The sequence below is a fragment of the Heterodontus francisci genome, chromosome 8, assembly GCF_036365525.1.
Source record: "Heterodontus francisci isolate sHetFra1 chromosome 8, sHetFra1.hap1, whole genome shotgun sequence".
In the NCBI taxonomy this organism is placed as follows: Eukaryota; Metazoa; Chordata; class Chondrichthyes; order Heterodontiformes; family Heterodontidae; genus Heterodontus; species Heterodontus francisci.
In genome coordinates, this window is record NC_090378.1 from 65,787,549 (window position 1) to 65,814,584 (window position 27,036).

At 43.9% G+C, this 27,036-nt stretch overlaps 1 protein-coding gene across 3 annotated transcripts in view; it reads left to right on the forward strand.

Moving 5' to 3' along the window:
- lrrc40 (leucine rich repeat containing 40) overlaps positions 1-26,342 on the forward strand; it is a 101,519-nt gene extending 75,177 nt beyond the window's left edge. For 2 of the 3 annotated variants that reach the window (XM_068037254.1, XM_068037256.1), the window contains 5 exons: positions 3,597-3,704; positions 12,271-12,381; positions 13,926-14,003; positions 19,689-19,874; positions 25,597-26,342. In XM_068037254.1, the coding sequence (XP_067893355.1) occupies positions 3,597-3,704; positions 12,271-12,381; positions 13,926-14,003; positions 19,689-19,874; positions 25,597-25,702 (589 nt within the window). In that variant the 3' untranslated portion in view covers positions 25,703-26,342. Of the gene's footprint in view, positions 1-3,596; positions 3,705-12,270; positions 12,382-13,925; positions 14,004-19,688; positions 19,875-25,243; positions 25,332-25,596 lie in introns of all 3 variants that reach the window. The other variant, XM_068037255.1, reaches the window with a different exon arrangement.
- The last annotated feature ends 694 nt before the right edge of the window (positions 26,343-27,036 follow it).

Below are 27,036 nucleotides of genomic sequence, written 5' to 3' on the forward strand. Positions count from 1 at the left end.
GCATACTTGTAGCTCATGGAATAAAAAGGACGGTAGCAACATGGATACAAAATTGGTTGAGTGACAGGAAACAAAGACTAATGGTTCGTGGATGTTTTTTGGGCTAGAGGAAGGTTTGTAGTGGAGTTCCCCAGGGATCAGTGTTGGGACCCTTGCTTTTCCTGATATATATCCATGACCCAGACCTTGGTGTACAGGGCACAATTTCAAAGTTTGCAGATGATACGAAACTTGGAAGCATTGTGAACTGTGAGCAGGATCGTGTAGAACTTCAAAAGGACATAGACAAGTTGGTGGAATTGGCAAACAAGTGGCAGATGAAGTTCAATGCAAAGAAATGTGAAGTGATTCATTTTGGTAGGAAGAACCTGGAGAGACAGTATAAAATAAAGGGTGCAAGTCTAAAGGGGGTGTAGGAGTGGAGGGACCTCAGTGTATATGTGCATAAGTCATTGAAGGTGGCAGGACAGGTTGAGAGAGCGGTTAATAAAGCATACAGTATCCTGGGCTTTATTAATAGAGGCATAGAGTACAAGAGCAAGGAATTCATATTGAACTTGTATAAGACACTAGTTTGTCCTCAGCCGGAGTATTGCATCCAGTTCTGGGTGCCGCACTTTAAGAAAGATTTGAGGGCATTGTAGAGAGTTCAGAAACTATTCACAAGAATGGTTCCAGGGATGAGGAATTTCAGTTATGAAGATAGATTGGGGAAGTTAGGACTGTTTTCCTTGGAGAAGAGAAGGCTGAGAGGTGATTTGACAGAGGTATTCAAAATCATGAAGGGGCTGGACAGAGTAGATGGGGAGAAACTGTTCCCACTCGTGTGAGGATCGAGAACGAAAGGGCACAGATTTATTGTATTTGGTAAGAGAAGCAAAAATGACATGAGGAAAAACTTTTTCATGCGAGTGGTTGAGGTCTCGAATGCGCTGCCTGAAAAAGTGGTGGAGACGGGTTCAATTGAAGCATTCAATAGGGAATTAGACGGTTATATGAAAAGGAAGAATGTGCAGGGTTATGGTGTGAAGGCAGGGGAATGGAACTGAGGGAATTGCTCTTTCGGAGAGCTGATGCGGACACGATGGGCTGAATGGCCTCCTACACTGTAACGATTCAGTAAATACCCATGAGTCAAGGTGTCTTTTTAAAACATTTGCGGGTACTCCTTCACAGTTTGATCTCTGTGCTAGCGGCTGGACTGGAGGCAGGCTGCTGAGCAGGACTCCCTTGGCCTGGGATGACATTGGCAGTCGTCCTCTGCGCGCCTGAGGTCTGGAGGGCCCTGGCTGCCTGAGGGCCTCCTGCACCAGTGCAGGGCTGTCCTTAGATATTGTGGCTGCTGGAGCTGGATTCGCCAGCGGAGGGGCTGAGGACTCAGTGTCCACACTTGAATCACCCTGAGGGGAGACCCCAGATGTGGGACGCATGCTCCCCTCCTCCCTCTCCAGGCTTGTAGGAACCTTGCTGCTCTCCGGAGAAGGACCAGGAGCTGAAATGCTGTCCAGGCCCCTGGTCCCCCTCTCACCTTGCCACTGCTGCATTGAGCTCATGCCCGAGGCAAGGGTTTGCAGGTCTGCACGTATCAGTGGAATCTGGCTCTCCATGAGGGTCGCCAACCTCTCCTTGAATGAAGCCATGCGCTCACATGCCTTGGACATACACCTGTCCCGGACTGGATGGACTTCAACACCGTCCACTCAAGGCTACGCATGGTCTGTGGTATCCCCGCCAGATGTTGCCTTACCTCTCTATGCAACTCCAGCATGCCCTGTGCTGCCGACATCAGAGGCTCGTCATCAGCCTGGGGCTCAGCATGGGCATAGTCCTCTGGCTGTCAGAGGCCTCGGCTATCTCAGCCTCAGCCAGCTGCTCGGGCACGTGTGGTGCTCTCTTGTGACCCAGAATCTAATACCGATCGATGACCCACGGAGGTGAGTGTATCTGCGCTGGTGGAAGGTGCAGGAATGTTATGGGAGGCTGCATCCTCTGAGGTTGTCTCTTCCTCAGAGGTGCTCGATGTCTGCAGGGCCTCCAAGGCCGACTCGGAGCATCGCCCTGCAAGATACAATGTGAAGAACAGACTTTTAGGTTTTGTGGGACAAATGTCGCTATGATGACAGCATAGTATCTGCATATGAAAGGCAATTTGGAATTATTGTGTTTGGCAATAATCACTCTGTTCACTTGGGACCCCAAGCTCCACTCCCGAAACGGCATGTGTTCCCTGACGCCCGGCTATTGTCAGCACCGCCTCTTCGGCTTGCACGAACAGCCTCAGGTCTGGCACTCCACCACCGGTCCCGGATGCCTTCCTACTATTGTGGGCTGCCTTCGCTTGGAAGAGCAAGGATGCCGATATTGAACATTGCCAAATATCAACATCACGATTGTAACAATATGGGCACTTCAACAACAGCTGGGGATGCTTTGTCTGGTATATGGACTCACCCTGTCATGGATATGACATGCTCTGAGGTACAAACAAGAGTGACTCGATGCGCATATGCAGCCAGTCATGTGCCATCAATCCTCCCTGACCTCCCTGTTTTTGACATGGCAGTGGCACCCATGTGGCATACTGTGTAGGGACACCCTGGTCAAACCGAGCAGTTCTGCAACGTGGCACTTACCTTTGCTGAGCGCATGAGATCATTGACCATCTTCCTGCACTTCATCAACTTGTCAGATGACTCCACTCCTCTGCGATCACCATCCAGGCTTGCTTGGTCAGGCAGGAGGGCCTCTTGCCATCGCTGGGGAAGAACACCTCCCGCCGTTCCCTCGCAGCCTGGAGGAGAGTGAGCTGGTGTCTCCTCTTGCAGTTGTGTGGCTGAGTTTGGATTTCATCACATGGGAGATAAATGTGAGCCCACTAATATGCAGTGCTGTCCAGATAAAGTACTTCATCTACATCATTCAAATCCTGAGGTACTAATAAAAGTAACTTTTAATGCACATTGTAAACTTTCAAAGCACCCAAACAAATTCTGAAAAAGCTGAACAAGTTTTCATAAATTCAGAATTAGTAGACAAAATGGTTCCCCCAGTGCTCCCCTGACTCAAACCATAATAATATGAGCTTTTATTTAAAATAGAGGATTGGTGTAATAGTTAAAGAGCAAAGTTGTACTGCACTTGATGCAACTCAGAATGGAGTGAGATGGCATCCTGGAGGGGATCTTCCACCTCATGTCTTCAGCATACTCTGTGGTCTGCCGTGAGTTATACAACCAATTTTGCACCCTTTAATCTTTCTTGGCTAATCTCCCTGGTATTTGGGAACATAAATTATACATGTTTTAACAGTTTGGCTCTAGCATTAGGAAACTTCATTTTTTAAGCCAAAGAATCATGCGCACAAACTTGACATTGCATATAATTACTTTAAAGTATGTATTTCAGTAAGTAGGTTTAGAATTTTTCCTCATGACTTAAATTCAGAAGTAAATTAAACATATTCTAATGAAGGATCACTGACCTGAAACGTTAACTCTGCTTCTCTCTCCACAGATGCTGCCAGACCTGCTGAGTATTTCCAGCATTTCTTGATTTTATTTAAGTAAATTAAACATTCTTGTTTTTACCTGGTCCAGTGACAGGAAAGCCATCATTATTCCTGATGAAGTATTTGATGCCTCTGATGGAACTCCCATCACTAGTGTGAATTTGAGTAAGAACTTGCTCACCGGAGTCCCTTTTAGGTATGTCTCATACGCCTACAACAGTATGATTTTGTTTTTGTGTTAGAAGAAAGTAGGTCAACAAAGTTTAAAAAAACTTTTATGATGAGCTTAGTCTGAATAGTTTTTGGACAGTATATTAGAAGGAAATCAAATTTAAAAGTATGCTTCTCAGTACTAAAAGAGCATTTAATGAAGCTAATTATATTTAATGGGTTGCACTGATTGACGAGTGAAAAGAAAATGATGTATCCTTTCAGTAGCTAGCATTGCTGATACTCAGGTTTTGTTTTAAAGTGCAAACTGAGCCAAATGGGGAATAATGCATTTTGGGACATTGTGTTAAATTTAGGTGAATTAGAATTACTGATTTACAAAGAACAGTACAGCACAGTAACAGGCCATTCGGCCTTCCAAGCCTGTGCCGATCTTGATGCCTGCCTAAACTAAAACCTTCTGCACTTCCAGGGACCGTATCCCTCTATTCCCATCCTATTCATGTATTTGTCAAGATGCCTCTTAAACATCGCTATCGTACCTGCTTCCACCACCTCCCTCGGCAGCAAGTTCCAGGCACTCACCACCCTCTGTGTAAAGAACTTGCCTCGCACATCCCTTCTAAACTTTGCCCCTCTCACCTTAAACCTATGTCCCCTAGTAACTGACTCTTCCACCCTAGGAAAAAGCTTCTGACTATCCACTCTGTCCATGCCACTCATAACTTTGTAAACCTCTATCATGTCGCCCCTCCACCTCCGTCGTTCCAGTGAAAACAATCCGAGTTTATTCAACCTCTCCTCATAGCGAATGCCCTCCAGACCAGGCAACATCCTGGTAAACTTCTTCTGTACCCTCTCCAAAGCCTCCATGTCCTTCTGGTAGTGTGGCGACCAGAATTGCACGCAATATTCTAAGTGTGGCCTAACTAAAGTTCTGTACAGCTGCAGCATGACTTGCCAATTTTTATACTCTATGCCCCGACCGATGAAGACAAGCATGCCGTATGCCTTCTTGACTACCTTATCCACCTGCGTTGCCACTTTCAGTGACCTGTGGACCTGTATGCCCAGATCTCTCTGCCTGTCAATATTCCTAAGGGTTCTGCCATTACTGTCTTCTATGACTGAGCCAGTTCTGCATCCATCTTGCCAGCTCACCTCTGATCCCGTGTGACTTCACCTTTTGTACCAGTCTGCCATGAGGGACCTTGTCAAAGGCTTTACTGAAGTCCATATAGATAACATCCACTGCCCTTCCTTCATCAATCAACTTTGTCACTTCCTCAAAAAACGCAATCAAATTAGTGAGACACGACCTCCCCTTCACAAAACCATGCTGCCTCTCGCTAATAAGTTCGTTTGTTTCCAAAAGGGAGTAAATCCTGTCCCGAAGAATCCTCTCTAATAATTTCCCTACCACTGACGTAAGGCTCACCGGCCTATAATTTCCTAGATTATCCTTGCTACCTTTCTTAAACAAAGCAACAACATTGGCTATTTTCCAGTCCTCTGGGATCTCACCTGTAGCCAATGAGGATGCAAAGATTTCTGTCGAGGCCCCAGCAATTTCTTCCCTTGCCTCCCTCAGTATTCTGGGGTAGATCCCATCAGGCCCTGGGGACTTATCTACCTTAATGCTTTGCAAGACACCCAACACCACCTCCTTTTTGATAATGAGATGACTGAGACTATCTACACTCCGTTCCCTAGACTCATCATCCACCAAGTCCTTCTCTTTGGTGAATACTGATGCAAAGTACTCATTTAGTACCTCGCCCATTTCCTCTGGCTCCACACATAGATTCCCTTCTCTGTCCTTGAGTGGGCCAACCCTTTCCCTAGTTAGCCTCTTGCTCTTTATATATGTATAAAAAGCCTTGGGATTTTCCTTAATCCTGTTTGCCAATGACTTCTCATGACCCCTTTTAGCCCTCCTGACTCCTTGCTTAAGTTCCTTCCTACTGTCTTTATATTCCTCAAGGGATTCGTCTGTTCCTAGCCTTCCAGCCCTTTCGAATGCTTTTTTCTTTTTGACTAGGCTTCAAATATCCCGCGTTATCCAAGGTTCCCAAAACTTGCCAAACTTATCCTTCTTCCTCACAGGAACATGCTGGTCCTGGATTCTAATCAACTGACGTTTGAAAGACTCCCACATGTCAGATGTTGATTTAACCTCAAACAGCCACCCCAATCTAAATTCTTCAGTTCCTGCCTAATATTGTTATAATTAGCCTTCCCCCAATTTAGCACCTTCACCCGAGGACTACTGTTATCCTTATCCACAGCTACCTTAAAACTTATGGAATTATGGTCACTGTTCCCGAAATGCTCCCCTACTGAAACTTCGACCACCTGGCTGGGCTCATTACCCAATACCAGGTCCAGTATGGCCCCATCCCTAGTTGGACTATCTACATATTGTTTCAAGAAGCCCTCCTGGATGCTCCTTACAAATTCTGCCCTATCCAAGCCCCTAGCACTAAGTGAGTCCCAGTCAATATAGGGGAAGTTAAAATCACCCACCACTACAACCCTGTTACCTTTACATCTTTCCAAAATCTGTCTACATATCTGCTCCTCTACCTCCCGCTGGCTGTTGGGAGGCCTGTCGAAAACCCCCAACATCGTGACTGCACCCTTCCTATTCCTGAGCTCCACCCATATTGCCTCGCTGCATGACCCCTCCGAGGTGTCCTCCCGCAGTACAGCTGTGATATTCTCCTTAACCAGTAATGCAACTCCCCCACCCCTTTTACATCCCCCTCTATCCCGCCTGAAGCTTCTAAATCCTGGAACATTTGAAATGTTTTTTTCTGCAATCTGTAACCCTTAATTTGTGTATTGGATGTAACTTACAAAACAAATCCCTTATTTTTATAAAATAACATTTCCATTTCAAATTTGTTTTTGGCTTTACCATCCAGCTCTGAATCAGAATTATAACTTATCCTTATGTTAATACAACAAACCCCACCAAATCACGGGATTATCTACTAATATTTGTTGAGAACTATTCCCTAGTATATGTTAATCTCTTTAATATATTAGCTGATGTTCCTGTGGCATTGCCCATGGTGAGTCATAGGTTTTATTAGAGCTGGGATGTTCTATCAATTCTTACCAAGTACACCATTTGTGGCAAAAGAGGACCTGAGTTGAGCAGTGTTGGAATGAAGTCTTGACGTCTGACAGTACTCTGAGGAGGTCCTGGGATCTGCCTCCTGTACATCCCCTCTTCTCTTTGCCTGACCATTGGCAACTGTGCCTTCAGTTCCCACTTTATGCAATTCATCTCTGAAACTATTCTGCCTCTTCACATCACTCCTTTGAGACACTCCTTGACCAAAATTTTGGTCACCTCTTCTAATCCTTGGCTTGGAAGCTGCTTTCTTCACACTTCGATGAAACATTAAGAGATATTATTTGAGGGTAAAGGTGTTATATAAATGCAAGCTGCTGCCACTACTGTTGGCAGATCCAGAAAATGTTCTATTTGATCCTGCTATTACTTCTTAACATGCACATAGCAAGAAAATGTTAAGTAACTGCAGCAACAAGTTGTTCTGCATAAATGTTCTTCAGCTTTCCATTTTATCTTAAAGGTTATTCGATCTTTTTTATTTGTTCATGGAAATTGGGTGTCACTGGCGAGGTCAGCATTTGTTGCCCCATCCCTAATTGCCCTCGAGAAGCTGGTGGTCAGCGGCCTCTTGGACTGCTGCAGTCCATGTGGTATGGGAACACCCACAGTGCTATTAGGAAGGGAGTTCCAGGTCTTTGACCCAGCAACAATAAAGGAGCAGCGCTATAGTTCCAAGTCAGAATGGCATGTGGCTTGGAGGGGAACTTGCAGGTGATGGTATTCCCATGCATCTGCTGCACTTGTCCTTCAAGTTAATAGAAGTCATGGGTTTGAAAGGTGCTGTCGAAGGAGCCTTGGCGAGTTGCTGCAGTGCATCTTGTAGATGCTGCCACTGTGCTGGTGACGGAGGGAGTGAATGTTGAAGGTGGCGGATGGGGTGCCAATCAAGCAGGCCGCCTTGTCTAGGATGGTGTCAAGCTTCTTGAGTATTGCATCTGTACTCATCCAGGCAAGTGGAGACTATTCCATCACATTCCTGACTTGTGCCTTGTAGGTGATGGACAGACTTTGGGGAGTCAGGAGATGAGTTACTTGCTGCAGAACTCTTGGGGCAGGACACAGGTCAGGACAATTTCCAGGTCCTGAACCTGTTCCCAGGAGGAGACAGTCACTGACCTAGATTTTCACGAGGGCGCTCCCTTAATTGGCTTGGAGATGAGCTTGCTGTCCAATTAAGGACGTTGGGCAGGCTCTCAAAGCTGGAGGGCCAATCAGAGGCCTTCCAGCTTGAAAGTAGCCACAGGCTGCAATAGCTGTTAGGTAAGGGAGAGAGCGCTTCAAAATGGAGGCACCCTTCAACTTTTTAAAATTTAAATTAAAAAGTGGATCTTGCAGCCAGGTCATCCCTGTGGGGTGTGATCTGGGGAATTCCTCTACAGGGCAGCCTGTAGGTCAGGCCTCTAGGCATGCCTGGAGCACTGATGTCCGGGTCTTCTGTCGGGAGGCTGCCTCCAGACACCTAAACTGGTCGCTGTTGCCGGCGGGGACCTGAAGGCTATCTGGAAAGTCCCAATTGGCCCCTTTTAATTGGCCTCAGTAGGTTCTTCAAGAGCTTAATCGGTTACCCACTGCATGCGGGCAGGTAGCCCTGCCGCCCCCTCGCAAAAAATGGCAGGTTGGAACCCGTGAACAGGCACACCGACATGCGGGGCTATTTCAAAACACCTATCCGCCTTCGATACTGGCCCCGACAGAAGCTGAAAATTCAGCTCCCAGCCTTTGACCTGCTCTTGTAGCCGCAATATTCACATGGCTGGTCCAGTGAAGTTTCTGGTCAATGGTTATTCTTAGGATGATGATGGAAAATTCTGTGATGATAACGGCAATGAATGTCAAGGGCAGATGGTTAAATTTTCTCTTGTTGGAGATGGTCATTGCCTGGCACTTGTGTGGCGTGAATGTTACTTGCCACTTATTAGCCCAAGCTTGAATGTTCAGGTCTTGTTGCATGCGGGCACGCGCTGCTTTAGTCTTCATCTTTGGCCATCACCACAAACTCCATACCTTTGCCACTGATTCCATTTCCCTCCCCGGCCATTGTTTCAGACTGAACCAAGCCATTCACACTTCGGTGTCCTATTTGACCCGGAGCTAGGCTTCTCCATTACATACGAAATATGAGCAGGAATAGGCCATTTGGCCCCTCGAGCCTGCTCCGCCATTCAGTAAGATCATGCCTGATTGGATTGTGGCCTTAACTCCACTTTCCTGCCTGACCTCCATATCCTTGACTCCCTTATGGATCAAAAATGTGTCTAAGTCAGCCTTGAATATATTCAATGACTCAGTCTCCACTGTTTTCTGGGTAAGAGAATTCCAAAGATTAATCACCCTCAGGAAAAATTCCTCCTCATCTTTGTCTTAAAAGGGAGACCACTGATTTTGAAGCCGTGCCCCCTAGTTCTAGATTCCCCTATGAGAGAAAACATCCTCTCAGCATCTGCCCTGTCAAGCTCCCTCAGAATCTCATATGTTTCAATAAGATCACCCTTCATTTCTTCGAAATTCCAATGAGTATAGGCCAAACCTGCTCAACCTTCCCTTATATGACAACCTTTTCATCCCAGGAGTCAGCCTTCTCTGAACTGCTTCCAATGCAAGTATATCTCTCCTTAAGTAAGGAGACCAGAAGTACTCTTGGTGCGGTCTCGCCAGTGCTCTGTACAGTTGCAGCAAGACTTCCCTACTTTTATACTGTATCCCCCTTGCAATAAATGCCAACATTCCATTTGTCTTCCTAATTACGTGCTGTACCTACATACTAACTTTTTGTGATTCATGAACAAGAACACCCAGATCCCTCTATACCGCAGCATTCTGTAGTCTCTCTCTATGTAAATAATCTGCTTTTTTAGTCTTCCTACCAAGTGGACAACCCCACGTTTTCCCATATATTATTCCATCTGCCGATTTTTTTGCCCAGTCACTTAACCTATCTATAAAGCCTTGTTGAGCAGAACTTTGTGCTACTTGCTTTGTACATTGGCAAAATCTCCTGTATTTATATGGAGACTTGAGTCAGGCCCTGCTGACTAGGGAGCCAGTTCTAATTAGCTACCTAATTAACTAACTCTGCAGCTGAGACTAGCAGTCAGCTTGTTTACCTCTAAGACCGAAAGAAACTCCAATTTAATGTTAAAGTTAAGTTAAATGCTAAATCCAAATTTGACTAGATTTTAGCACCAGATCAACCCTTGAACTTTCCACACTTACCAAATTCCTGCATTAATCATTCTGTCTTGCAGAACTTCATGCTACTTCGCCTATTTTCACCTCCATGACATCACACATCTCTGCCCCTACCACAATCAATCTGCTGCTTGAAACCCTGTTCCATGCATTTGTCAACTCCAGGTACGCATATTCCAATTCTCACCCAGGGAACCTTAGATCCTCCACCCTCCTTAAACTTCAGCTCATCCAAAATACATGCTGCCTGTATCCTATTTTGCACTAAATTCCACTCACCCATCATCCGTGCCCTTGCTGACATACATTGGTTCTCTGCCTTCTAATGTCTCAAATTCAAAATTCTCATTCTTGTGTTTAAATTTCTTCATTGCCTCAACCGTCCCTATCTCTGTGACCTCTTGCCAGTTCTTTAACACCTCTGAACCTTGCACTCCTCTGATCTTGTGCAGCCGTAGACTCTGGATTTTCTGCCTTTCCACCTGCACCCCCTTACTTTAAAACATTCCATATAACCCACCTCTTTGACTTTGCATTTTAATTTCTTTGGTTTGGCATTCATTTTCCTTATGCCTCTGTGAAGCGCCTTGGGATTTTTTTCCTGTTAAGGGTGCTATATAAATACAAGTTGTTGAAAAAAAGATGGGTCAATGTTCAGCTATGTAATGATAGAGGAAAAGCAAGATTATTGAACATATTTCAGCTCCCCTTTTGCTCAATGAGATTATCCAGCAAGAACCAACCCATTATAGGTTACAGGGTTAATATGAGGGGCTGGATTTTTAATCTGGGGTCAGGAGCTGGAAATAGGGGCGAGCTCAAAGTCGCGAACCCACACAGCGTGCTTTAGGCCTGCCCACGGGGTTTTTCAAATCTTCAGCCAATTAAAGGCCAGGAATCAGGCTCACAATGCTGGAGGGCCAATGGGAGGCCCTCCTCTCAGTGATAGACAGCCCCACTGGCCGAGATGGAAGCTTCCAATTGGAAGGTGGAGACTGCAAGGAGCAAATGAAGGTAAGTTGATGTTTGCGTTTTAAAAAACCACAGCTGCCTGGCCATGATCCTGGAGGGGCAACATCCATGGTTTGTGGGGAAGGGTCAATTGCATAGTCCATTGTTCCCCCCCCCCCCCCCTCCTCCCCCCTCACCTCCTGCCCTGAGCCCACTATGTTGGCCTTAATTGGCCATGTAATTTACAATAATTGGCCTCAGTTTGGCTGCCTGCCACTTCTCAGCAGGCAGTTGATCTGAACCTAAGCAGCCCTCATTGAAAATGGCTCAGGGTTGGTATCGTGGCAGTAAATGGCACGGAGGCTGGTGGTGCCAAATTGCATGCCCGCCCACCCTCGATCCAGACTCCTAGCTGTTTTAAAAATCCAGCCCTGGCATTTAGCTAACCTCAGCAATGGTAGAAGCTTCATGACTGACCACTGGGCTGCTGGGTTAGGGAGCTTAAAATGGGTTAGGTTTTCCATTTCTCATCAATATCCAGCGACCTGTATCCAATGTGTGTAGACACTGGATGAGAACAGGATCCAGCTCAACTTTAATGTCTCCTTCCTTAGTCAAAAAGTTACAGTTGTATTGGAGAGAGTGGGCAGATAAAGTAATGATAGAGTACAGAAGTAAAGTTAGAAAAACAAATTTCAAAAAATATATTTCAGTCATATAAGGTTAATAAAGTATTACTGATAACATGATTAAACCACACAGGATAATACTTATTCCTCTGTTGGCTACCCTTTCAGATTGGGTAACTCAAGTTGATTCCTTTGATGTTAATTAGCACTCACTGTATTTAAACAGACGATGAATGTCCATGATTTTTAATGTGTGATCATGATTCTGGATACTATTGTGAACTTTAAAAGCATTGTTGATGATGAGACACTATCATTCACTTTGATTTTAATCTCTTTTCCAAAAATGCTGCTTAAAAACTTTGCACTGTCATAAATATGATGCAACAAGTAGTTGGGTTTCTATTTTGATATAATTGCAGTAATGGATGTTTTTTCTTAGCTGTTTCAAAACTACACTGGATAGAAGGCTCTGCTTGAGTTGTTGGTCTAAACGTTATGGCTAGGGATTTAAAATTTACAACTATTTTTGGTAGGGTGAGAAAGGAAAAAAATGGGTTGATTCTATTCAGTACAACAAAGATTAAATGTAGGAAAACTAGGCAAAGCATCTTGTTCTTTCAAGAAAGATACTGACAATGATAACTAACATTAGTAAATATTATCTTACTGTACAGGATTGCAGACCATAAGGCCACAGTCACTGATGTAAATCTTGGCTTCAACAAGCTTAGTTCTGTTTCCTTAGAGCTTTGCACACTGGAGCACCTGATTCATCTGGATCTTAGGTATGCCGTGTATAGCACATTGTTTTATGTTTTTGTTACCATTTCATTTGTAACTTTGGAGCTAAATAAATCCATTCTTTTCATTGAAAATGAGCTTACTATTTTCTTTGTTTCCCTCAGCATGAGGCTGAATCTCCACATGTGCTCGTGCCACATTTTAAATTGTGCAGGAAACCTGCTAGAGTGGTGAAGGAAGATTTGACATTATCGCCCAAGATGATCCTGACAAAAATAAAACTCACTGTAGTTGAATCCTAAGTGTAAATCCCACATTCTGGAATTCAGTCTGTGCCCACATTCTTGATCTCAGCCATGATCTAAATGGCACCTACTGCATCCCTGTTGGTGCTGTAGCTGGGATGGGGAATTCACTCCAGCCAACTCTTGTGTACAAGTGAGCAGCTAGTTACAGACTGGATTTTCAAGGGGCTGGAAGTGGTACATAACAAAGGAGCTTTGGGACAGAAAGAAATAAAAAATCTAAGTATGAATTTTGATCTCTCATCTAAGAGTTAATTGCTCAACTACCAGGATTTTCTGCTTTGATATTAGCAATGAACATACGAACAAGGAGAGGAAGTAGGCCATTCGGCCCCTCTAGCCTGCTCCAGCATTCAATAAGATGATGGTTGATCTGAAAAGCAGTATATTTTCTAATTTTCTCAAGAAAGTTGCATGATTTCACATTTCTGGTTCATAGTATTTTCAAACTAAGTTTGTAATTATTCTGCTTTATCTAGAGTATTAATTTTTCAGAAATTGTGCCTAAAGTGTATCATAGTTTTATGAACCTTTATTTGTACTTGTAGCCCTCCATCTGCCAGGTTGTCAGTTCCAGCCATAGTGCAGTAGAGTGGCATTCTGTTTACTTGGGGACCAAGCACATATTTTTAATGGAGGGAGAGCTATCCCTATGTCACTCCCAGATTTGTCGACTGGCAACATTGGCAGAAGGCAGGACTGGGTCACAGGCCACAGAATGTGTGTAGCACAGAGAGAGAGTTAAGCAAGGAAAATACCTTTACCAATCCGGAGGTCTACCCTCACTAATAGCTAAATAAGGTGAATAAACTGCAAAGAATATACTTAAAATGATTAGACCACAGAGCTCTATGAAACCATGGAGATGAGGTCCATCAGTAGAATAAGATTCCCATCTCCAGGAACATTTTGGCAGCCCAAAACTATAGAAGTTGTAGGCAAATCCACAGCACAGGTATGAAAATTGAATATTGAAATGTAATTTTAATAATACAAAGTACATCAAATCAGTATTCTATAAGTATAAGTTCAGCATGGGCAAACATTCTATGATTAAGGTTTTTTTCAGCAAAATATGTTTTGTATTGTATTTTAACTCGTCTTTAAAGAGGAGTTTTAAAGTGACTGATAAGACATTCATGACTTCCTTGAGATAGGATTCAGAAGATTTGGTTAGTAAAGTGTGAAAATCAAATTTTAAAAAAAGTTACTGCTCTTTTTGCTTATATGATAGCTTTCTGTCACTATTACCTTATCATTATTATTTTTCTTTCACTTTGAAGAAATAATCTTTTGACTTCACTGCCTATGGAAATAAAAAGACTGCAGCGAATGCAAACTGTAATCCTTTCTTGTAACAGGTTAGTATTTTCCTTAGAAAATGAAATGTCATTATCTTCACAATATTAAAATAATATCCAAATTTTATTCTTTGGATGATTGGTTACAAATATTGCCGTTTCATTTCTCAGGGCTGTGTTTGAATTTGTTTCTGTATGCATGCAACATATAGCATGGTTTTTAGCTATCCTGCTGAAAAAAGTAGTATAAACAATACATCTTATTCAGTACAGTATTGTATCTTTATGTGAAAAGTCCAGTTAATAGCATTTGGTCTTCGTGCAAATGATAACAACTACTTGAATTTATATTGTGCCTTAATCATGGTAAAACACCTCAAGGTGATTCACAGGAATGTAATCAGACAACAGTAGACATGGATCCAAAGAAAGAGACATTAGGACAGGTGACCAAATGCTTGGTCAAAAAGGTAGGTGTATTGGAGGGCCTTAAAGGAGGAGAGCGAGGCAGAGAGGTTAGGGAGGGAAGTGCATAACATAGGGCGTAGACAACTAAAGACATGGCTGTTAATGCCGGGGTGAAGGAAGTGAGGGATGTATTGATCCTCAAAACCAAGCTGTAAGTCCTAATGCTCTGATAGTTTGACATCCACTAATTGCAAAGAGGATGATGAAGCCCATTACCACAGGGCACACTTTTAAGGCTCCACCGTTTGAAGAAAATTCTTTCTCTTTCTCACCTCATTCAGTTTGCTTTGTCTTTCTCTTCTTCCTTCACCACCCTCCCTCAAATAATATTATCTGGTGTGGACAGTTTATAGTAATTCTATCGTAGTTTTGTGTCTGCTTATCCGCTTGTAGAATAAATACCTGCAGGTGATGAATAGAAAGATGCAGAAAGTACTTGTTTTACTTTGCTGTATCAATCTACATGCCGTATGGTCACTTGGGAATTTCTCTGAATGTTCTAGGTATAAAGTCCTGAGTTATTGGAGCAAAACCTTACTTGAATTGATGCTGATTTGAACAGGCTTGTAAATTTCGCACAAAACTTTTGCAATTATGGACAATTGCTTTATATAAAAGGCATAAATTGATGATTGATTTTAAAGGCCCCAATCATTTTAGTAACAGTGGTGAGTTATGGGGAATCTTACCTTTTGCATTATGAGAATGGAGCTGTATCTGAAATATTGAAAATATTCCCTTTGGTTTGTTGTAGAGCACAATGAACTGAACACTAGTGCTATTTTTTATAGAGCTGTTCAGAAAAAAATCTGGCTTTTTAGTGGAGCATTTCTGCCACATTACTTTCTAAAACAAACCCAACATAAATCTTATGTCAATCTTAGTCAGCTGCTACAAGTTGCACAAGAGCCATCCAGTACTCTGATTTTCTTTTGTGCTGTGAAACATTTCCTGTCTTTTACTCAGAAATGGCACAGCATATTGGATTTTACAAATGCACTGTATTTGCTTGTACATTGGCAAATGAATTTGCCAGAGTAATAATCAGTATTGCCTCTCCAGTTCCTATCCTGGTTGCAGTTCCGGCAGTTACAACTGGATTTACTTTACCTTTCTCCTACTCTCATTGCTTCAAGAAGTGTGGGTGAGGGCAGGGTAGTGGTTTAGCATATTGTTTTTCTGTTTTTGAGTCCAGTACAGACTCACGGGGGTGGATATCTTATTCTGCTAGCTGTATGTTACCTGTGTGAAATGATTTTGGTTAGTCTCAGTTAAATCTTAGTGGATATAGATTCAGACCACAAAACTGCTCATAGTTTGGCATTAATTGGAAATATCAAGGATGGCTGCAAATGTCATACTGATACTGTAAGGAATACTTTTGTTGCTGCCTTGCTGTGTGTTGTAGTCTAAACTGAGTGACTTTAAACCAGTTTGAAACCTGAAGCAATTGCATATGAGCAGCAGCTAGATGCCAGCTTGAAGGAGCTGTGCTGCTTAATTTTGACTTACTGGTGGTGTTACTACTCTAAGAATATCCTGGAGGGGAGGAATATCTCAAGTCCTCTTCCCCACAACAAATTGTCCCCTTTAACAACCTTCTAAGGCACCCAACATCCCAACCTCAGACATCAAATTTGAGAGGATAAGAGACCAACATTAATGACATTGGTTCTGTATCTGTCCTGAGCCCTGCTGTCTCCCAGCCTTTCCACTTGATCATAACCATCTCCATGCTCTCTCCTCCATCTATTTTCCCCCTTCTCCATTGTCATTAAATTTCTCTTTTATGAGCCCATCACTTGCTCGTTTCTCTCAATTATTGCCCCATCACCAATTTTTCATTTCTTTCTAAAGTCCAGGAACATGTCTTTGTGTTGGAACTGCATTCTTTTTTTGTCACTCCATGATTGGAGCTCTTCAGTCAGGCCACAGAAATAAAGATTATGACCACTGTCATTATCCCTCCTCCTCATCTTTGAGCCCTGCACTGTTTTCAGTTTTGTCAACCACTCCAAGATGAATCTCCACAGTTCACCTCAGTGGTACTGTTCCTTCTGGGCTGCACTCCTACTTGTTATACAGTAGACAATATAAAACTCAAATGTTTGCTCTGTCCACATTCACTTCTGGTGTATCTCAGGGTTCTTATACTTAGGTCCCCCCTCTTTGTCACTTATGTTCTTTCCTTTGGCAGTGTAATCCAGAGGTGGGATGAGCTTTCCAGGTATGAGGATAACACCCAACTGTACCTTGTCACCTCCTCCATTGTTCCAGCAACTGTTTGCATCATCTTCAACAGCATATGTAATATTGAGACATGCATGAATCAAAGCTTTCTCCAATTTAATATAGACAAAACGAAACCAATTCTGTTTAACTACCACAGACACTTTACATGCACCCTTCCCAAGCCGCAGCCTTGATCACTTGTCACCTCCAATTTAGAGTCGTAGTCGTACAGCATAGAAACAGGCCCTTCGGCCCACCACGTCCATGCCGACCATAATGCCTATCTATACTAATCCCACCTGCCTGCATTAATTCCATATCCCTCTATTCCTTGCTCATTCAAGTATCTGTCCAGATGCCTCTTAAATGTCACTACTGTTCCTGCCTCCACCACCTCCTCAGGCAGCTCATTCCAGATACCCACTATTCTTTGTGTGAAAGATTTACCCCTTTGATCCCCTTTAAACCTCCTCCCTCTCACTTTAAATCTATGCCCTATAGTTTTAGTCACCCCTACCATGGGAAACAGACTCTGGCTATCTACCCTATCTATACCTCTCATAATTTTATATACCTCTATCATGTCCCCTCTCAGCCTCCTTCGCACCAGGGAAAACAGACCCAGCTATCCAATCTCTTTATAACTCAAGCCCTCCAAACCAGGCAACATCCTTGTGAATCTTTTCTGCACCCTCTCTAGCTTAATCACATCTTTCATGTAGTGCGGCGACCAGAACTGCACACAGTACTCCAAATGCGGCCTAACCAACGTTATGTACAACTGTAACATGATGTCCCAACTCTTGTACTTAGTGCCTCGGCCGATGAAGGCAAGCATGCCACATACGCCTTCTTCATCACCCTGTCTACCTGTGTTGCCACTTTCAGGGAACTATGTACTTGTACCCCAAGGTCTCTCTGCTCAAGAAGACTCCCCAGGGCCCTGCCATTCACTGTATATGTCCTGCCCTGGTTTAACTTCCCAAAATGCATCACTTCACACTTGTCTGCGTTAAATTCCATTTGCCACTCCCTTGCCCACTTTCCCAGTTGATCTATATCCTGTTGTAACCTTAAACAACCTTCTTCACTGTCCACTATACCACCAATTTTTGTGTCATCTGCAAAATTACTAATCATGCCCCTTACATTCACATCCAAGTCAATATATATGACAAACAACAGAGGGCTCAGCACCGATCCCTGCGGCACACCACTGGTCACCGGCTTCCAATCTGAAAAACAACCCTCCACTACCACCCTCTGCCTCCTATCACCAAGCCAATTTTGTATCCAATTTGCTAGCTCACCCTGGATCCCATGTGTTCTAACCTTCTAGACCAGCCTACCATGCGGGACCTTGTCAAAGGCTTTGCTAAAGTCCATGTAGACAACGTCCACTGCCCTGCCCTTGTCAATCCTCTTGGTCACCTCCTCGAAAAACTCAATCGAATTCGTGAAACATGATTTCCCACACACAAAGCCATGCTGACTATCCCTAATCAGACCATGCCTTTCCAGATGCATATAAATCCTGTCTCTCAGAATCCCTTCCAATAACTTTCCCACCACTGATGTAAGGCTCACCGGCCTGTAGTTCCCTGGCTTATCCCTGCTGCCCTTCTTAAATAAAGGCACAACATTAGCTATCCTCCAGTCTTCCAGTACCTCACCCGTGGCTAACGATGATACAAAAATCTCTGCCAAGGCCCCAGCAATCTCCTCCCTTGCTTCCCATAGCATCCTAGGATACAACTGGTCAGGCCCTGGGGATTTATCCACCTTAATGCGCTTCAAAACCTCCAACACCTCCTCCTTTGTAATGTTGATATGCTCTAGGAGATCGGTGTTCCCTCCCTTGTACCCACTAGCTTCCATGACCTTCTCCACGGTAAATACGGATGAGAAATATTCATTTAAAACCTCGCCCATTTCCCATGGCTCCACACATAGATTGTCACACTGATCCTTAAGGGGACCTACTCTCTCCCTAGCTGCCCTTTTACTCTTAATTTATTTCACAAGTATGAAATATTGATGTACACTTTGCCTTTGACCTTAGATGCCTCCTCCACATTCCAATCTGTACTGAGACTGATTTCAGCTCTGCAAAGAGTTCACTTCTGCCCTTACCACTCACCCTCGCTTCTTAACATTATGCAGCTGGATTTCTCCAATGCTTGTTTTGCTGGACCATTTATAAACTACAGTTCATTCAGAATGCCACAGCCCATGTCTTCAACCACACGAAGGCAGGTATCTACATCACTACTAATCTGCCAAACTTCTCTAGTTTCCTATATCTTAGAGAATAGACTTTAGGATTTTCAGCTTCACCTTCAAATCATTCCACATCCTCACCCTCGTCTCCCTACCTCTCTGATCTTTGCCAACCCTACATCCATGCATACTATCTCCAATCCTCCAACACTGTTCTCCTCACTTCCCACTCTTTGCATTCTTCAATCTATGGCTGCCACATCAGCCATCTTTCCTCCGTCCTTCCCATAGCATCTCTGCCTGGCCAGCTCTGCCCTGCCTTTTAAAAACATCTTGATCCCTTCTCTTCAATCATACTTTTGCTCCAACTTGACCCACTCTTCCCCCTCCCCATTCTTGGTGCTCATTGCCCTGTAAAGCACTGTGAAATGTCTCTTTGTATGCATTGAGCACTATAGAAATGTAACTTGTTGGAAAGCTTGCTTGTAGCATTTGTGAGCAGCAAGATCTGCTTTTTATAATTATTTAATTTTGAAAGTGTTATTGTAATGCTGTACAAAATCTATAGTAAGATAGCCCAACTATTCGGAGACCTGGTTTAAAAATGTTGGTCTTGGTATTAGATCTGGTTAGTTATTTAAAAACTGCAGTGAGTTGAATTTAAATGTAAATTGCTTAAACTGGGTCTGTATATCAAGCCATTAAAATGTTAGTTACTTTATGGCATTTTGCTCTTTCAAAAGCAACAATAAAAACTTTAATAAATGTATAATTTACTGGGATTTGTTTTAGTTCCTGTTCCTAAGTTTTGTATTCTGTTCTTAGGTTTAAAGAGTTCCCTGATGCCTTATACCATGTCCCAACACTGGAAACTGTTCTCATCAGTAATAATCAGGTGGGGTCAATTGATGCTATCCAACTGATGCAGCTTGACAGACTGACCACACTGGACATGCAGAACAATGACCTAATGCAGGTTCCACCAGAGCTGGGGAGCTGCATAACCCTAAGGTAAATATTGTAAAATGAATTTTATTCACAGTTGTAAAAACAAAGCTATTTTTATAGATTTATATATTTTATATTGGTTCAGCTAATCTGTTTTAGCATTACTGTTACTTTATACTATAAGAAGAAAGAAAAGGACCTGCATTTATATAACCTCTTTCACAGTCACAGGATGTACCAAAGTGCTTTATAGCCAATGCAGTCACTGTTGTAATGTAGGAAACCCCGGAGCCAATTTGCGCACAACAAGCTCCCACAAACAGCAACGTGATAATGACCAGATAATCAGTTTTTGTGATGTTGATTGAGAGATAAATATTGGCCAGGACACTGGAGATAACTCCTTTGCAATTGGGTCATGTGATCGTTTATGTCCACCTGACAGGGCAGGCAGGGCCTCGGTTTAAAGTCTCATCTGAAAGACAGCACCTCTGACATTGTAGCATTCCCTCAGTACTGCACTGGAGTGTCACCCTAGATATTTGTGCTCCTATGTCTGGAGCAATACTTGAACTTTCAACCTTCTGTCTCAGGTGAGAGTGCTACCAGCTGAGCCACAGCTGACACTGTTCTTGTTGCACTTTAACAAGGTATAATCTGGTTTTAAAAGACACAATTGAGATACAAAGACGGGGTGAGGGAATTTTATGCTTTCCCCTGTGGCGGGTTTGGAGGCGAGTAGAGTATAAAATTGAATGGATGGTGGCAAGTCGGGAGGAACCCCCAACACCTTCCTACCACTGCGAAAATTAAGTCTGGGGTGGGAAGACCTGTGAACAGCCTTCCCGCCCGACCACCAATTGAGACCCTTAACTGGGCAATTAAGGGCCTCATCTCGCTGTTGCCACAAATAGCTGTGCGCAGGTGGCCCTGTGGTCGCAGGGGAAAGACAGCACAAAAAACTGTGCAGGCTGCTCTCCGGCTCCTGGGGGTGGTGGGGTCCCTTGTTAAAGGCAGTTAGTGCCTGAATGAGGGACCCGGCATCGGGAAAGGTGGGTGGGGCCGCTGAGAGCCGCCCCCACCCTTGCTACCCACCCTGTGACCCCCACCCTGTGAGACCCCTCCCGCCTTGACCCTATTGTGGCTTGGGTCCAGCGCTGCTCCAGGTGCTCCGCTTTGCAGTGGCATTGCTCAGTGAAAGAGCTGCCGGCCTCTGATTAGCCAGCAGCTCTCCAAGGATGGGACATCCGTTACCGGAGACCTTGATCCTGGGGAAGGCCTGCCGCTGTCCACATAAGTGTCTAATTGGCACTAGATTCAGCGGACCTCCCACAGAAGAGGTGACATGGGTTTCTTGGTGTCGCGTTTGCTCAACGTCGAGAACTCTGTCACCAGGGTAAAATCCCAGCCATGGTTATTAAGATAGTTTTAAAAATGGGAAAAGTATATAATTGCAATGCAATCTACTAATGTGAATTTAAACACTTTTATATCATTCCGGTTGGTTCACCACCTGACAATATGGTACAAGTAAATGCAGCTCTATATTGTAATTCGCCAGATTCTCCCATTCAGTTTTGTTTGCTCATACAGTATTTCAGTATGTTTTTGGGGATTTAAATGCCTTGTGATTTATTTCAATGTATATTTGTTCTTGGATGTGTGTGATACCAGTAAGGCTGTACCTTCTGGTCTTCCCTAGTTGGTCTGAAAATGTACTTTCTCCTTGGCCATGGTGTTAGCTAGGGAATTCTAGGATCTTAACTTGGTGATGATGAAGGAGTGGTAATATATGTCGAAGTCAAGATGTTGTGTGCCTTGGAGGTGATGGTGTTCCCATCCTGCTCTTGTTCTTATGGTAAAAATCACAGGAAAGGGAGAGTCTGTTGAAGTAATTGTGTTGAGTTGCTGCAGTGCTTCCTGTACAAAGAACAAAGAGCAGTACAGCACAGGAACAGGCCATTCGGCCCTCCAAGCCTGCGCCGATCTTGATGCCTGCCGAAACTAACACCTTCTGCACTTCCGGGGCCCATATCCCTCTATTCCCTTCCTATTCATATATTTGTCAAGATGTCTCTTAAACGTCGCTATCGTATCTGCTTCCACCACCTCCCCTGGCAGCAAGTTCCAGGCACTCACCACCCTCTGTGTAAAAAAGCTTGCCTCGCACATCCCCTCTAAACTTTGCCCCTCGCACCTTAAACCTATGTCCCCTAGTAACTGACTCTTCCACCCTGGGAAAAAGCTTCTGACTATCCACTCTGTCCATGCTGCGCATAACTTTGTAAACCTCTATCATGTCGCCCTTCCACCTCCGTCGTTCCAGTGAAAACAATCCAAGTTTTTCCAACCTCTCCTCATAGCTAATGCCCTCCACACCAGGCAACATCCTGGTAAACCTCCTCTGTACCCTCTCCAAAGCCTCCACGTCCTTCTGGTAGTGTGGAGAACAGAATTGCATGCAATATTCTAAGTGTGGCCTAACTAAGGTTCTGTACAGCTGCAACATGACTTGCCAATTTTTATACTCTATGCCCCGACGATGAAGGCAAGCATGCCGTATGCCTTCTTGACTGCCTTATCCAACTGCGTTGCCACTTTCAGTGACCTGTGGACCTGTACGCCCAGATCTCTCTGCCTGTCGATACTCCTAAGGGTTCTGCCATTTACTGTATACCTCCCACCTGCATTAGACCTTCCAAAATGCATTACCTCACATTTGTCCGGATTAAACTCCATCTGCCATTTCTCCACCCAAGTCTCCAACCGATCTATATCCTGCTGTATCCTCTGACAATCCTCATCATTATCCGCAACTCCACCAACCTTTGTGTCGTCCACAAACTTACTAATCAGACCAGCTACATTTTCCTCCAAATCATTTATATATACTACAAACAGCAAAGGTCCCAGCACTGATCCCTGCGGAACACCACTAGTCACATCCCTCCATTCAGAAAAACACCCATCCACTGTTACCCTCTGTCTTCTGTGACTGAGCCAGTTCTGTATCCATCTTGCCAGCTCACCTCTGATCCCGTGTGCCTTCACCTTTTGCACCAGTCTGCCATGCGGGAACTTGTCAAAGGCTTTACTAAAGTCCATATAGACAACATCCACCGCCCTTCCCTCATCAATCATGTTCGTCAATTCCTCAAAAAACTCAATCAAATTAGTAAGACACGACCTCCCCTTCACAAAACCATGCTGTCTCTCGCTAATAAGTTTGTTTGTTTCCAAATGGGAGTAAATCCTGTCTCGAAGAATCCTCTCTAATAGTTTTCCTACCACTGACGTAAGGCTCACCGGCCTATAATTTCCTGGATTATCCTTACCACCCTTATTGAACAAAGGAACAACATTGGCTATTCTCCGGTCCTCTGGGACCTCACCTGTAGCCAATGAGGATGCAAAGATTTCTGTCAAGGCCCCAGCAATTTCTTCCCTTGCCTCCCTCAGTATTCTAGGGTAGATGCCATCAGGCCCTGGGGACTTACCTACCTTAATGCTTTGCAAGACACCCAACACCTCCTCTTTTTTGATAATGAGATGACTGAGACTATCTACACTCCCTTCCCTAGGCTCATCATCCACCAAGTCCTTCTCCTTGGTGAATACTGATGCAAAGTACTCATTTAGCACCTCACCCATTTCCTCTGGCTCCACGCATAGATTCCCAACTCTGTCCTTGAGTGGGCCAACCCTTTCCCTGGTTACCCTCTTGCTCTTTATATATGTATAAAAAACCTTGGGATTTTCCTTAATCCTGTTTGCCAATGACTTTTCATGACCCCTTTTAGCCCTCCTAACTCCTTGCTTAAGTTCCTTCCTACTGTCTTTATATTCCTCAAGTGCTTCATCTGTTCCTAACCTTCCAGCCCTTACAAATGCTTCCTTTTTCTTTTTGACTTGGCTCACAATATCCCGTGTTATCCAAGCTTCCCAAAACTTGCCAAACTTGTCTTTCTTCCTCACAGGAACATGCTGGTCCTGGATTCTAATCAGTTTGAAAGACTCCCACATGTTAGATGTTGATTTACCCTCAAACAGCCGCCCCCAATCTAAATTCTTCAGTTCCTGCCTAATATTGTTATAATTAGCCTTCCCCCAAATTAGCACCTTCACCCGAGTACATACTGCAGCCACAGTTACACATATGATCGATCTGCTGGATATTGATGTCACGACTGGAACATTAATCAATCGCACAAAAAAATTGCAGGATTAATTCCACAGACTCATCGGGCTGGATTTAGTGCTGGAGGCATGGCTCCCAATGCTGGGCAGAAAAGGTGGGGGAAGCCCCGCTTCTGCCTCTTTGTGCCACGCCCCCCTTCCCCCCAGAGCAGTCCTCCAGTCATTTTGAATTAAAATTTTAGGAGACTTTAAAGGGACATGGATCCAGCCTTCAACAGCTGCTGGCCAATTACAGTGCAGGCAGCTCAAAACTATCGGCAGCACCATCATGAGTCGTGGGTACTGCAGGACCCAGGCCCAGTGGTGGAACCCCAGAACAGAGGTAGGTGAGACAGGGGCACCAGCGCCAGTCTGGAAGGTCCCAGTGAAAGTCGGGGTGGGGGGAGGAGCAGTGGTGGTTGTGCAGTCCAGGGAGGGGGGGGGATTCCTGGGAGGTAAAGTTGTTCCCGGTGTGGGTCCCTCATGGCCCTCCCCCGCACCCCCGCCCAGGCCTGCAGGGAGCATGCTTTGTTTTACAAGGTGTCCGCCCCCGCACAGTGGAGCCCCCGCCCCACCATGCCACTGGTAAGATCCCAGCGGTGGCGGGAAGTGGCTCTTAATTGGCCGTTTATAAGTCACTTAAGGGCCTCAATTGGCCTCTGGGCGGGAAGGCCGTCGTCGGCCAATCCCACCCCCGGGAAGATCGCTGGGCAACAGGCACTCCGCCTGCCATACATTGTGATACTCTGCGCTCCTTTCCCCCACCGCCCCCCTCCGCCTTCAATTCCACCTCGGGGCTTCACAAAATCCCGGCCATAATGTGAAATGAAATTTGTGATGCAGTTTAGAAAATATTGGGAGATAATTATTTGGTTATATAGTTAGTGGTGGTCTTTAGGTATGCAATTTTATGTTAAAAAAACATTTGCTCTATTTCAAGAACATGATCATGTTTCGAGGGTTGACATTGAGTAAATTGCTAGCGTAATTGAATTAGCAATAAAGGATAAATGATGCAGTTACAAATTTTGGTCAAAAGGGAACAAATCAAATAATGAGCTTGTGGTCTTTCTCTTGTTTCTGCATTTAAATCTCTACAGATCATAGAATTTATTTGGGAAAACTGTAAAAATCAAGGAGCAATTTTCAACAAACTTAATATAAAATTTAAGTGGCTGTTTATATGAAATATTTAAGTGAGTAATTGGAATTCAAATGTACATATCACTTAGTAGGTCTTGGGTTTGCACCCACAGTTTCTCCCCACGTCTGACTTCTCGATCCCGGTTGCCAGTCTCTGTGATGAAGTTTTCAGTAGAGATCTAAGCACTTCTGCTCTGGGAGGTAAAATCAAGGGTGACTGAGATTGCTAAGCCATTGTTGTGTGTCTCCTAACAGCTGAGTAAATATTGAAAGCAGATTTCCTGCTCACATTCCAATGTCTGCCTTTTTTCAGTTATTTTTCCAATTGGATCTCCTTGTACAACAGCTTTTCCTCATCTCTTCCCTCTGTCCCATGAGTTCCATAATATGTTGTATAATAACACATCTGACTGAGGTGTATATTGTCGAGTGTCCAAATGTGCCGCCTTCTTGTCTTTCATTGTAGAAGTCTCCTACTTGAAGGAAACCCATTTCGTAATCCAAGGGCAGCTATCTTGGCCAGAGGAACATCTGCAGTCTTGGAATATCTTCGAAACCGCATTCCTGCATAAATCTGCCTGAGAGAAGGGGGATTCATCTTCTAAAGGCGTTAAAATTGTTTAAAGTTTTAATCAGGATAAAGCATTTCGAAGGAAACTTAGTTTGTTCCACAATAAAATATTTGTGTTTTCTAGATTAATTTGCGTTTGTAGATTTAAAGTTGACTCCAGCGGCCTGATTTCAGTGCATGTAAATATAATGTATGTGATTTATTTGAATAAGAACTTATTGTCTGGGTATCAGTTTTCATTGAACGTGGATAGAGGCTCTCAACACATTTGCATTGCATGTCAAAATGGTAAGTGTAGTTTACTACAGCACATGATTGAATCCTTTTAATGTAGCACATTATTGCTGGCTTATGCCCCCACTGAACTATTAACTGAACTTTTTTCTGAAACCATCAGGACAGAAGTACTTCTAATTTTTTTGTACATTGAACTCCTGGAATATCTTAAGCCACATTCTTATGTAAACCTGTGGCTGGGGCTTCTGAATTTTTTTTTGTGATTCGAAGTTCTTTTTCTGTATTCTGCCAGTTTTGGATGTTTCACCACATTGTTTCAATCTGAAATGTCTTACTGGATCTGTGTTGGACAAGTATTCCTTGAAATGTATAAAAACTTATTTTAAAATAAAGTTTTGAATCAAGTGTGTTTGTATAATGGGTTTATTCCAATTAGACCATTTGTGACATGTGTGCAAATTTTCCAGTCAGTGAAACTCTGGGCTTTCTTGTGAACCCTTTAAAATCCAATTTAAACTTTGAAAAAAAACATCAGGTGTTATGTGATCTGTATTGCAGTTTGTTTTATACTGAATCTGACTGTACTTGTAAGTTTTCCAATAGCTGAAGGTAATGTTGTATTTCTGAGGCATAGAGGTTGAAAATGGGAGAAGAGGGGCAATCGTTGGCTGCTCTGCCCCAGGTTCGGAAATCCAGACTAACTGCTCCTGAATGCTATCCCGTGCGTCCTGCTACAACTGCACATAGGTGTGTGAATATAAAGTGAGGATAGTACTGAGCTTAGTGTTGATGGGTGACTGGCTTAGTAAGACTTACACGTAAATACTAAAGGGACACTTGCACCCAGTAAAGGAGTCAATGGGTGGAATCCTACCACCTTTAAAGATTTTCTGAGGTTGGGACCAAAGATGGTTCTTGACCCCGTTGGTGATGCCTGGAATCCAACCTGTGTGATCATACCGGAGGTAGCTGGTTAAGAGGCCGCCTCCTGGAATGCTGTCTAATTAAGGATGGCAGGCAGAACATGCACCCATGTGGGCCAATGGGAGAACCTGCAGAGATGTCTTGCTGGCAGTCCCACCAGAAGATGGCACTGCT